Genomic DNA, 13,168 nt, shown 5'->3' on the forward strand with positions numbered 1-13,168 from the left:
GAATTTCTTTACTGTCCGAGCCCCCAAGATCTGGAACAGCCTGCCATCGGAGGTGGTTCAAGCACCTACACTGAACACCTTCAAGAGCAAATTGGATGCTTATCTTGCTGGGATCCTATGACCCCAGCTGACTTCCTGCCCTTCGGGCGGGGGGCTGGACTGAATGATCTTCCAAGGTCCCTTCCAGCCCTAATGTCTATGTCTATGAAAGACTGAGGGGACATTTGACAACAGCCTTCAAATACCTGGAGAGTGGCTATAAAGACCAGGGGTGGGCAATTATTTTTGCTGGCAGGCCATATAATGAGTTTTGGTGAGCTGTCGAGGGCCATACACACAAAATCTTTCAGAAGATATCATTTTAACAAATTACAGATAAAAAACAAATCATATACTAAAATCAAACATCTACAGCATATTTTAATTTTATTTTAAAAATAGTTTTTGTCCTGATTTAAGGGGTTTTTTCAGTAGTATATATAGAGGTGATTGCCAAATACCTCAAAATAAAGTTTTACTCTTGTATATGGTATGTGTGTAGGGGGGACTGCCTAGGTGCTAGGTCCTGGGAGCTGGCCGGGGTGGAGGGAGAGAGATGGGACGGCTTGGGGGCGCATGCAGCAGAGCTCATTTGCATGGTGCGATGCAGGTGTGATCCACCCCACTTCCATCTGGCCTATGGCTGCCCCCACAGTGTGTGGGGCTGAGCTCCCACTTCCACCTAGGGCAGCCTGCATTGTGCTTCTGCCCAAGCCCACCCTGTACCTGCTGATGGCACTATCCTGGCACTGGTCCTGGTCTCTGCCCCAGCCAGTGTACACAGCTTCCTGGGAGGGCTGCTGCCTCCACTGCTGCAGCCACCTAAGTACAGCTCATCTCCCCCTGCCTCCAGTGGCAGTTCCTCCTCCTCCTGCCCCTGCTGCACCACTCTGGGAAGCATGGGGCACCACATGCCTGGGCAGGCAGGGAGAAGCTGCAGATAAGCACCTCCTACCCAGTGTGTGGAGCTCCAGTTCCAGCTCCCAGCAGCCTTCCACACACTCAGTCACCCAGTGCAATGAGCAGCCACTGATGGACAGCTGAGCGGGTGGAAGGTAGCCTCACCAGAAAGCTGTGAATGTTTGCTGGGGTCGAGGCCAGGGCCAGGGCTGAGGCCAGGGCTGGTGCCACTGGCAGGTGTGGGGTGAGTGTGGGTGGGGGTGTGGCATGGGCTGCCCCGGGGGAGTGGACAGGGCTAGGCACCACGTGGAGCACTGTGAGGACAGCCGTGGGCTGGATACAATCAATTGGTTGGTCGGACCTGGCCCATGTGCCATATTTTGCTCACCCTGCGATACACCTGATTCAGTATAACCCCAGGGAGTAGGAAAAGAAATACTGGTCAAATTGCAATAAAGGAAATTCAGAGTGAATATGAGGAAGAACTTTCTAATGCTGAGGGTGGGTGAATACTAGAAGAGATTACTTAGAGAGGCTGTGGGATCCACTATGGATGTCTTCAAAGCATGAGACACTTGATTGGGGTATTGAGATGGGGATGAACCTACCCTGAGTTGGAATGGGTGTTGGAATGGACTATTCTTGAAGCCCCTTCCAGGACCTGTTTTTCCTTGATTCTATAATGTTGGAACAGGTAACTCTCTACCTTAGGTTTTGTTCAGCAATCACCTGGAGTTGCATTTTACTTTAAAACATCACTTAAGGATAGGGATATTGAAAGGTGTTCTTCTCACAAGGATTTTCCTGGGTTTGTATGACAAAAGGCAAGATCCCAGTTAATATCAATCCCAGCATTTAATATAATAGGCCACAGGCAGCTGCCATGTTGTTAAGTACCACTTTCCTCCACAAGCAGCCCCTACTGAAATCACAAGAATACTTGCTAAGTGCTCATGAGTGGGTGACAGAGTCAGAACCTTATTATACTACTGTGCAAATTTCATAGTTCTATTCATCATCTTAATTCATCTTCCCCTACCATAGTGAACAGTGATGATTTTTGTTTGCACTCAAAGAATCCTGGTTACCAGGTCCATTTTCTAGTCCAATCATGCCTCTCAGGTACTATCCACACCTATTTCACTCATGCACGTCCAACCTGATTCTGTCCATCACAAATTTCACTATCGATTTTTAACTCCAGACATCCATCATTCTGTTCTCTGTCACTACCTGTTCAAGACATGAACTATAACTTTAATGCTAAAGTTAATTATCCATCTGGTGTGGAAAGTGGGAAGTGAATTTAAGTGCACTAAGTACATGCTGGAAGTGTACCTTAGACGTTAAACAGGGTAAGATGCAATTTAACAAACACTTGCATTTGTACAAAAAATTGCCTGTCAGACTGTGGCTAAGGATTTGTTAGCAAGAATAATCATGTTTTGAAAGAAAGAAAGAACAAATGAACAAACGAACGAATGAATGAAAAACTTCGTAATGGCTCAAAACTTGTTGCTTTTAAAAACTGAATTCCCTCCATCTCCCCTCTTTTTTATAAAAATGTATAAATTTTCCTGATACCTGCCTCACTCAAATACAGCATCTATCTTTTCAGAATGGGCAAGAATCAGAGTGCCAACTCAATGAAGGATAGTTTGAAAACATGTCTTGTATTGCTTTTAAACTTAATAAACTGTAAAAACATTCTCCAGAGTGTATTTCCAGCTTCACATACACGCTAAAGACGTACCTTTTTACAAACATATTGGATCTTTGTTGGTATAATAGGTGTGACATTAGACTCTTCTCCAGATTATAGATTGATTTATATTCAGCAGTCTTAATGAATTACTGAACTAAACATTTTACTTTGAGCAGAATAACAACATTCATATGCTCATGAACTGCATCTGTAAATTCAGCCTGCTTTTTACTTCAGGGCTGCTGCTACTGGTCATTATAAGGTGACGTAAGTCACATGTGGGATATTGCCCAAAGCAATCAGAGACTTTAATAGTTCCTCCAGTGCAGAGAACGCTTTATGAACCCCAGGTAAAGCTGTACCTGCATCAAAATACAGTAGGTTGTTTTGTGAGCAACAGGTAGAAATTGCCCTATTTTTGCCTTGTTAAGCTGTTTACTGTTTTCTTCCCCTTCTCATATGAAAGATGTTGCACATCTTTATCAGAGGACACACAAGATGGCTTACTGTAGACTGATTGCATTTTGTACATTTTTGTACAAAACTGCAAACAATGAATAAAACATCATATTTTAAAAACAAAGCATTTCTGCTTATAAATGCAACTAAGCTTTTGTATTATCCGCCTCTGCCAGCATATATAATAACGGGAAAGAGAAGAATCCAGGCATTAGCCAGGAACAGAAGAGAGCCCAATCCCCATTCAGTTTAATTTTAGGCAAATCTGAAGGAGAAATCCTATTTCCAGTGCAGGCAGTGGGAGTTCTATGATTGACTGCCTTCATCTCTGTGGGTGTGTCTACATGTGAAAGTAATGCGGCGCAATAAACTCCAGCACAGTTCACACTGGAGTTTATTGCTTTTGGGCACAGTGTTTACACGTGCCTGGGACTGAAGCATGTTGAGTTGGGGTGGCATGGCTGCAGCTGGCAAGGGACACAAGAGATCAGCCTGCCAGCTCAGAGTTGCTCTGGCCCAGCTCAATGTGCTGTGGAGGGGCTGGCTGGGGCAGAAGAGTGCTTCAGTGTTGGGCTAGCTGGCAGGCAGCCCCTGCACTGTAGCACCCTTGTGCCCCAGCCAGCACCATCACTGTCTACATGTGCACTGCGGCAGAATAAAAACCTCTACTGTAGGATAGTACTTATGTCAGGCAGTACTGTCCTATGGCACAGTTAATTAGCTTACTCCAGCCTAATAGCATTGCACATGTGGATGGTGTCAGTTTACTGCAGAGCCGACTAATTAGCTCCACAGTAAAGTGTCTTCCATAGACATGCCCTGTGTGTCTCAAATCCCACTCCATAAAGTGGCACTATTAGGACGTTCTGCCTCCCTAATATAAATACATTAGAGACAGTGACATGAAGGGCATGAGCATACAGGTGACTTACTGCAGGACAGAGGGCTGCTCCATGGTAACTGACTGTAAACTCTGGGGTCAGTGGAACTCAACTACAGCAGCTAAACCCTCAATGAAAAAGGAGTAAGTTACCACAATTTGCCTTGAGTTATCATGGGGTAACAGTACCTGCAGAGCAGCTGATGAACAGTAAAGTCCTATACCCTTTTATCCCCTGCTAGGATGATTAAATATTCAAAACCTACAGTATCATGGATCATAAAACTACCCAAAACTGATAAACATACATCAGATCAGTAACTTGCTTTCATCTACCAAGAACAGTGGTCAAACTATGGCGTTGCCATCAAAGGCTCAGTCCTGCAAAGGCTTACACATTTGCTTAACTTGACACATTTTGGAGAGTCCCAGTATCACAGTTTAACTGTGTTACACAGATTTTTTCTAGTAAGTTAGAACTATAAACATATCCACCTAACAATTTCTGCTATCTCTTTGCGAGCATGGCAGCGCATAGCAGGAGTTACCATCTCTAAGTAAAATGAATTACCTGTTTTGCTAATGGCATGGACACCCACCCAGGAATTGAGCGGCTCTAATCTGGATAGTCTTCATCTACAGGAGAGGCAAGAGTCAATGGATTACACCAAATGGATTCATTTTCTCTTCAGCAGCAAATTTAATCAATTCAAAACAATGCTGTAATGCTTAAATAGTTTTACTAGACTACAAGTTATTGGTCACAAGAGAGCTGTTTACAAGCACAATGGTAAATGCAGTGTGTTAGGTGGTAAAACTGAAATCCACCATTGTCCCACCCATTACCATACCCTTCCACCCCCATAAAATTCAGGAATGAGGGTGGGCAAATGGGCAAGTGACAGCTCGATAAAGGTGGCGCTCCAGATCAGGGACAACTGGGAAGCCAAATGATGGAAGAATGATGAGGCCAAGAGGGAAGGAATAGTAGGGGGGTCCAAGGAGTGGGAGAAGCAGGAGAAGTGAGGGCACGAGAAGTGAGGCTGGAGAGGAACGGTGGCAGGTAAAATGGCCCAAAAGAGAAGCAGCTATGGGGGCCTGGTGGGGCTTGTCCTGCAAGGTAGAGGATTGTCCTAGCTAGTGGCTGTGTATGGGTAGAGGGCAGGCTGCTCAGTGGTGGGAGCTGGTGCATGGGTGGGGGAAGACAGCAGCTGGCTTGTAAAACTGTAAGTGCAGTTCAATGAGCTTTATGAGCCTCAGATAAGTCCAGACACAACACTGAAATGTCCCTCTGGAATCCAAGGGGGGGGAGATGATGAGGATATACACAAAACAGAACAAATCGCTTCCATTTCACTCAATTTCCTGCCCCTTTTTTTCATTTTCAATACATTCAGCATCTGTCTTTTTGTTAATGTCAATTCAGGTTGAGTCTAACAATCTGAATCCCACTGGCAGCTGCTGGTATTTCCCTTCTTATGTTGCTGTTGCTGTGATGACAAGCAATTACTTGGACTTCCTCTCTGTTACAAGAGCCCCGGAAGTTGAGAAGGCCACGGTGAAGAAGTAAAGATTGTAACTCTTTCATGTTTTGGAGGCAGCGAGTTCCCAAAGAGAGGAGAAAGATAAAGGCAAGAAAAATTGCTATAGACTGTCAGACACACACACTGAGGCAGGTGTATACTGCACTGTCAGCCCTTAACCTTCATACCTCTGGACAGAGCTGGTTGTTCCTCCTTTCTCATCCTGTTTAGACTGGCTAGGAAAAAGTGCTCAGTCCTGTGTGACTGCATGACTTAAGTGTCACATTCATCCCTCTTTACGAGTCAGGGACCTTGGAGACATACCCAGGCCTGGCTCATCATCTTTAGTGAAAACAGTCTCCCAAATCTTGGCAGCAGAAAGCCTTGTCTACTCTACACAGATTGCATCTACATGTGATACTAATGTGCTTGAATAAGCCCTGCCTAGTTCGTGCCAGAGTTTACTGCTCCTGGATGCAGCATTTACATGTGCACCTAAGATCACAGCACATTGAGCTGAGGCAGTGCAGCACCAGCTGGCAGGAGGCCATGGGGGTCATCCTGCAGCTGCTCTGCCCTGGCTCAACATGCTGTAGAGGGGCTGGCTGGGGCACAAGGGTGCTACAGTGCAGGGCTAGCTGGCAGGAGGCCCCCCCACGCTGTAGCACCCTCATGCCCCAGCCAGCTGCAGTCACCATCTACACATGAGTTTGAATGCACCCAAGTACTTTGCTGTAACACAGTACTTGTCCTGGGTAGTACTATCCTACTGTGGAGTGAATTAGTTTACTGAGACCTAATACCAGTGCACATGTAGATCATGATGCTTTCCTGCAGAGCTAATTAGTCAACTCTGCAATAAAGTGCATGTGTATATGCACCCACTAAGAAGAAGGAAGGCAGGAGGGGTCTTAAGTGCCTGACATACAAAACATCCTTTCAGTGGGGAAGCATTACTGCTCTGAGAGTTGGTATGTCTGGGAAAAGCCTTTACCACCCTAAAAATATGAAACTCCTGACACATGAACAATAGGGCTCAGGCAGTCTACTAAAAATAAATTAATTCAGGAAATGCCTCAGGCTGGCTCAAAGGAACTTGGCTCCCAGTTGCCGATATGAAACAAGCCTTCCCCAGTTACATGAACGTTCAGTTGACTGTCAGGCCTCCTCCTCTCCAACACATAAGGCCCCTAGACTGTTACTGAGGTATGAAAGCCAGTATTATTTGTATTTACTATAATTGAATTATTGTAAACCTATCCTTAAATATGTCTGTATTATAGGTTTGTTCTCTGTAAGATTATCTCCAAAGGCAAGTTATTATGGAAATGTAGAATTCTGGAGGAAAAAAACAGGTGGTGCTTTAATGTTTACCTGAGAGTTATATTTGCTTTCTCCTAGGCAATGCTAGAACTACAGGAAACTAGAAATGAATCCCCAGACACTTCAGACTGATTTTCATAAAACTCAGATTAGTACACTAGAAAAAGCCTGGTAAATAAAATGAAGGAAAATAGCAAAGTCCTGTTTTACTCTTCTAATTAAATTGTTTCTGCAAAATATCCTACAAGCAACAATTAAAAGCTCAATTTATGTTCTGGATTAAATTGTCAGCCACTCCATTTGTCTTCAGGGTATTCTTCTGTTGAACAGTAAGAAAAAATGATCACTCTACCTACAGTTACCTCGTGGAACCAGAAGGCAGGGCAAGAAGCTTGTCGTGAAATATAAATTAGAAGGCTTACAGCAACTCTTGAGAAGACGAAACTAAATTAAAAGGAGTAGCAGTAAATTACTGCACAGACTGAGAAATACATGGAGTTTGAGAGATGCAGCAGCAAGAGGCCAGTACAGGAGTCACTTGGGCAAAAGCAACCTGGGACTGTTATTTGCTGGGGAAGCAAAATTTCTTCCTCTCATGCCCATTCCCTTTAAGCAGCAAACTTTAGCTCTGTGTTGTGCTGCTTTCTCTCTGCAGGTCTGATCTTATCAACATACAAGGCTGACAGCTGAGAGTGGTGCCAATGACTCTAACAGCATCACACACACTGATCAATGCTGCATGTGACAGTGAGTGCTGACACAATCGGGCCTTTAACCTCAAACCTGTATAGAAGTAGAAGGTGGGTTATACCACAGCATTCAGTGGGTTACTTGCATGCAAAACATTTTGCACATGAGTGAGCATTATAAGACCAGAGCCTTTATGTAAGCTCAGGACTTCTGGTGTGGTCCAATAAAGAGGTACACAGGATGGGAAGTTAGGAAGTAGATTCCTGAGTGCTGTGTGTCCTTGGGTCAGTCTCAGAAGTGCTGGGACTCCATTTCACTCCTACCTTACTTGTCCTGCCTGTGCTCCTGGGCAGGAATTGCCTCTTAGTATTCTTTTTAGTGCAGCATCTTGCAAACCAGAAGGTCAGCCCTAGCTTGGGCATCCAGTGATGCTCTTAACAGGTGTTTTATCTCCCTCCCAGGCCACCCAGAGCTGTACACTCAATACTAGTTCTAATAATAAAACAAGTTTCCTGGTTCATCCGTTTGAGCTGAACCAACCTACAAGGAGAGAAAGATCTGCATATAAATGAAGTCTTATGAAGGCATCTTTGAGACAAAGGAAACGTGGAATCACAGGAGTCAGAAATCCGTCAGGACACTGATATTAATAACGCAGACATACCATATGGTAACGGCTCACAAAAACCAAAGAGATTCTGCAATGATTGAACTGCCGTGCATAAACCAAGTATTAAAAGATAACGTAGGCAAGCAATTTAAAAAGACTTCTTCTGTACTTCACTCCCAGAAACAGCAGTCTGACAGAAAGTATTTTATTAAATTTCCATCACAAATAAAAAGAAAACAAAGGACAGATTATGCTGGCCTATAGACTTCTCAGAAAGCTATTAATTTTAACTGTGGGAATGTGATGGGGTGAAAAAAAATGTCACCCTGTGCTAACGTTGGCAGGTGCAAGTTATATCTGACATGATCTGATGTCAGCTGCAGAAAGACACAAAAGCCCGTGGCAGAACACTTGAACCTTTCTGGACACTCCATTGCTGATCTCACGATTGCTGTAATCAGGTAGAAAAATTTTTTTTAAAAAGTTTGAACGGGAAATTCTGGAACAAAAAAATCACCCACAGACTGGATGGTGTTAAGTATGGTTTAAACAGGGGTGATAGATTCTTATCTCATTACCTGGATTAGCTTTTATGACTGCTTAGTCCTGTGCTTTCCTTGTATGTCTCTCTCAGCATTCTCCCTCCCCACTTCCTACCTATTGTATTCTAATCACTTACTCCACTTTATACTCTGTGCTGTCTTTTCCAATGCAGCTCCCATTCTAGTGCAGTGCTTAAGCATGTACCTAATTTTAAATGCTTGAAATCAATGAGGCAACTGGTCCCTAACATGATGCATGGGATTCTCTGAACATAGCCATACCTGGACAAAAGCATCTATTTCCACTAATACAAGAGAAAGTGGGGGTGCTTACTCCTTGTGATGCACCCTGGTTGGGACCTGCTGTGGTGTGAGATACATGGGTGTAAGCCTGTTGCGTCCCTGTGAGCAATGGTACCCGGTGGACCCTCCGGTGGACCCTGACCCCCAGTGTAGAGCGAGGAGGTAAGCGAGGCCTGCAGTGGGTAGGTGCTAGCCAGTGACGGGGCTGCAGCTGAGCGGAGCAGAGGAAGGTAACGCCTCCCAGCTCCTACTTAGTCCAGTCCCCCAGGAAGCCACACAACCGAGCCACGCCAACAGGTGTTCTCTGGGCCTGGCATGTGAGTTAGCATGGGAGATTGCGCAGAAGGGTGTGTGAAAAGGCAAGAGGCTCTGCACAGCAAGCCTGCAGACTCAGGAACCCAAGTATTCAGTAGTAGCTTAGACCCGGGGTTGTCAACCGGGGTACTTAGAAAGGTTATAGGGGGTACACGCAGGCAGGTGGGCAAGGAGTGCACCCCATGGTGTGGTGGCAGTATCTCCCCTGCCGCATTCCTAAATCTCAACTCTTACCCGGGGGAGAGGGAAGCACGCTGCTACTCTCAAAGCAAGCAGTGGCAGCAAGACGCAGAGGGTCACAATGGTTGGGGGGGTGGTTTCTGTGCCCACTCCCAGAAGCAGGGAAGTGGGGGTTGAGGCCAATGCTGCCTGGGCTGAGGATTCACTGGGTACCATTTCTGAAAGAGGCATGCTATAAATAGTAATTAAGGAAAGTACATGAAATATTTACAAGACTTGAAAGCACAACTTCTACACACAATATTTCATATTTTAACATTTCAATGAAAAACTAAAAAGCACCCTCTTCATAGAAAAGAAAATTTAAAAAAAAATCTGTGATTTTATTTTGCTCAGAATCAGTCATTTCTCCACTGACAAGAAACCCAGTAGATGCCCAGAAGTAAAGTATTTTAAGAAAAAAAACTGAAGCATGAAATTCAATTTTCAAAGAATATTTTTTATTCCAGATATTAAAGTATATTAAAATATAGAAAGATCATTTATTTACATTGGTATTTATTTAATTACTTTTATCCAATATTTTATAGAGCTGTCTAGGTTAATGAAAAATATTTTTGTGCATAATTTTATTCTTGAATTGCCATATGAATAAGGCTGGAAAATAAAGGGTGCACTGTATGCAGACAGCAAAGCTGTTAAAAATTTTGGCTCAATATTTTCATACAACTCTGAATCAGAGAAAGGCCTGACTAACAAAAAGTGCTGAACACCCACATTCTAAAAACAACCCCTATGAAAAGGTCTCAAAATGAACTTCCCAAAATTGCCCAATGGCAGTGGGCACTTTCAAAGACCCTAGTCAGCAATATTTTGCTTTCCAGCTCTGCAAATCTTCCCTGAAGAGCCTGAAAGTTTAATTAACAAAATCAATATAGTTGTCAGCCCTGAACAGTTTAGCTAGCAGATGTTGTGAACTCTGCAAGACCTAGCCAGGTGGTTTTAACATATCCTGGAATTTGACAGAGCACGTAGACACATTTGGATTTTTGAAAAACAAACAGTTGCTAACTTTTTTTTGTCTAATCTCATGAAAATGGTGCTATCCTCTGAAGCCACTGGGAGACTTTTCATTGGTTTCCACAACCTTTGGATCATGAACCATTAAGGGCAAAAGAAGGTTAAAATTTCTAGACTATCCTAGTTTTAAGATACTCTTACCAAAAAACCCCCAAAACCATAAAAACCCAAAACACTTCTCCCACAGAGTGGGCACACAAAAGCTTGAAGCCCTTTCAGAAGTGGAAGATTTCAAAAGGACAGTGGCTAATATGTTCTTACTGTATGCAAACAAGCTGAGGGCCTTGTTACATCTTATGCTGTAAGCCACAGAAATGTTGAGTCCTAGCTTGGAGTTTGGAGCAGTCACACCTTAAGGCTCAGTGGGGATTTGTAAGGGGTGCACAGGGATGGATGTGCACCCCCTGAGAGCTCTTGCACACCCAGGTTAGCCAGCATTCCCAGGTGGGGGCGGTAGGCAGGAGCAATGCTGCCCCCCCAAAAGTGCCAGCTGGAGAGTGGGGGCTCACCCGGAAGTACCAGCACTCTCCCGGAAGTGCCAGTTGTGCGCCCAGAAGTGCCAGCCACTGCCACTTCTGGGTCAGCGGGATTGCCTGTAGCGGGACACCCGCCCCCCCCAGTTGATGACTGGCCACTTGAGGGGGAAGTGCTCCCCCTGACTCAAGAGGGTCACCCATGTTAAGGCTAAAAATCTTCTGTCTTCCACCTACACAGCTGTAACTGGCCACTAGAGTCCTGGGCTTGAGACAGAAGTTACACATAAGCCGGTTTAAGTGATCAGAAACTGGTTTTTTACCTGTAATAGAATAGAAGTTCAGTGTACATAAACCAGTTTCAAAATGGCTGAAATTGCTTTAAGATAAACCTGGTTGAATGTAGTATCAGACTTAACCGATTTAGGTCAAATCAATTTATGAAACTTCTGTCCCAGACCCCTTCCTGGATCAAGTTAAATCAGAGTTCCCCAGCATCCCAGCATTTTGCAGCCCTGTGCTGGGCTGGGCTGTCTGCTCCAGAGAGCAGGGCTGGCTTCACCCCTTTGCTCCCTAGCTGGAGCAGTGGGAGCTGGCTCACTAGCCTCACTGGCTGGCTCACTGCCCTGTGCCCCCAGGCAAACCCCTGCTGGGGTCTGGGACCAGGGAGGGAGGTTAAATTTTTCTTCCCCTATGTTGGGGCTGAAGGCGGCAAGGAGAGGGGCTGACTAGGCACATGTGGGACTCCACTCACACATGTGGCCCCTTACCTGAATGAAGGCAGTGGTGGTAGCAGTGGAGGCAGCAGTGGGGGCAGTGGAGGCAGCGGTAGGGGCAGCAGCAGCTGATCCCCCTAAGGTGAGTGGGGACAGTAGCTGGCACAGCTAGGGTGGATCCGAAGGGAAAGTCCCCAGGATCCCTTTCAGCTGAGCTGGCAGGGAGCTGTGCTTCCGAGCCACATGCTAACGTAGTGTGTAAACGGGTATGCTCTGTAAGGGTGTGCTGGTGTTTGCACTGGTGTTAGCACAGGTGGGAAAGCAGGAGGGGACAGGAGGAAGACTTTAGCAAGGGTAAGGCAAAGGCACTGCACCAAAAAAAAAAAACAAAAACCCCAAACCAAACAACAACAAATAAATGGTGTGGACATGGAGTACTGCTAGGGCCCCTGCCCGGGGGGTGCTGCCAACCTGGGGCTCCTCTGAGGCCTCCACCCAGACAGAGCCCACAGGGGAGCTGGTGTCACCCTGCCCCTTGGCCTGCAGGGGATGCCTGGCAGGGCCGGGGTGGGACAGGGGATGGGGGCCCCACACCTGTCCCACAGGCACCCATCTTAGGGCCTTGAAGGGCCAGGTAAGGGAGCTCCAGGAGGAGGTTAGCAGGTTGAGGGGGATCAGGGAAGCAGAGAATGAAATTGATGGGTATATTTCCTTTCCCTACAGGGCCATGCACCAAAGGAAGAAGAGCCCCAGGAGGTGCCCACCACAGCAGCATGGCAGAAGGTTCCCTCCAGAGCCAGGGTTGCTCACGGTGGTACAGTACCAGCTCCCCCGGTCCAGCTGGGGAACAGGTACGAGGCCCTGGGGACACTGGAGGAAGAGGATGGTGAGGAGGAAAATTCTGGTGAGAAGGTCGCTCCATGCACAAAACGGGCCGAAGGAGGCAAGTTGACCCGGAAAAAGAGATGCCGGGTACTTGTCATAGATGACTCCATCCTGAGAGGAACAGAGGGACCCATCTGTTGCCAGGATCCCATGACAAGCGAGGTCTACTGGCTGCCCAGAGCACGGATTCAGAATGTGACGGAAATGATCCTGGCCCTCATCCGGCCCACTGATTACTACCCCATGGTCCTAATCCATGTGGGCACTAATGATGTGGCCAGGAGCAGTCCAGATCACCTGATGAAGGACTATCAAGCTTTGTGGGGAAGCTGAAGGAGATGGGGGCACAGGTGGTCTTCTCATTGGTCCTTCCAGTGAGTGGATGTAGAAGATGCCACGAGACCTGCATCTGGGACGTCAACTTGTGGCTTCAGGAGTGGTGTCTCGCAGCAGGCTTTGGCTTTCTGGACCACAAACCATACTTCAAAACAAAAGACATTAGTCAGGGAGGCACTGAGGTTCCAGAGGGGAGGGGAGTTGGGAGT

At 46.0% G+C, this 13,168-nt stretch overlaps 1 protein-coding gene across 2 annotated transcripts in view; it reads right to left on the reverse strand.

The window, feature by feature from the left end:
- The window catches only part of VWC2 (von Willebrand factor C domain containing 2), a 131,824-nt gene that overhangs the window by 19,463 nt on the left and 99,193 nt on the right, over nt 1–13,168 (reverse strand). The window contains exon 3 of one of the 2 annotated variants that reach the window (XM_019520909.1): nt 4,555–4,619. The exons of the other annotated variant lie outside the window; for it this stretch is intronic. Within the exon in view, the coding sequence (XP_019376454.1) occupies nt 4,600–4,619 (20 nt within the window). The 3' untranslated portion in view covers nt 4,555–4,599. The remainder of the gene's footprint in view (nt 1–4,554; nt 4,620–13,168) is intronic. 2 annotated transcript variants of the gene reach the window in all.

This window comes from Gavialis gangeticus, unplaced genomic scaffold, assembly GCF_001723915.1.
Source record: "Gavialis gangeticus isolate Ggan-Ray unplaced genomic scaffold, GavGan_comp1, whole genome shotgun sequence".
Taxonomy (NCBI): Eukaryota; Metazoa; Chordata; order Crocodylia; family Gavialidae; genus Gavialis; species Gavialis gangeticus.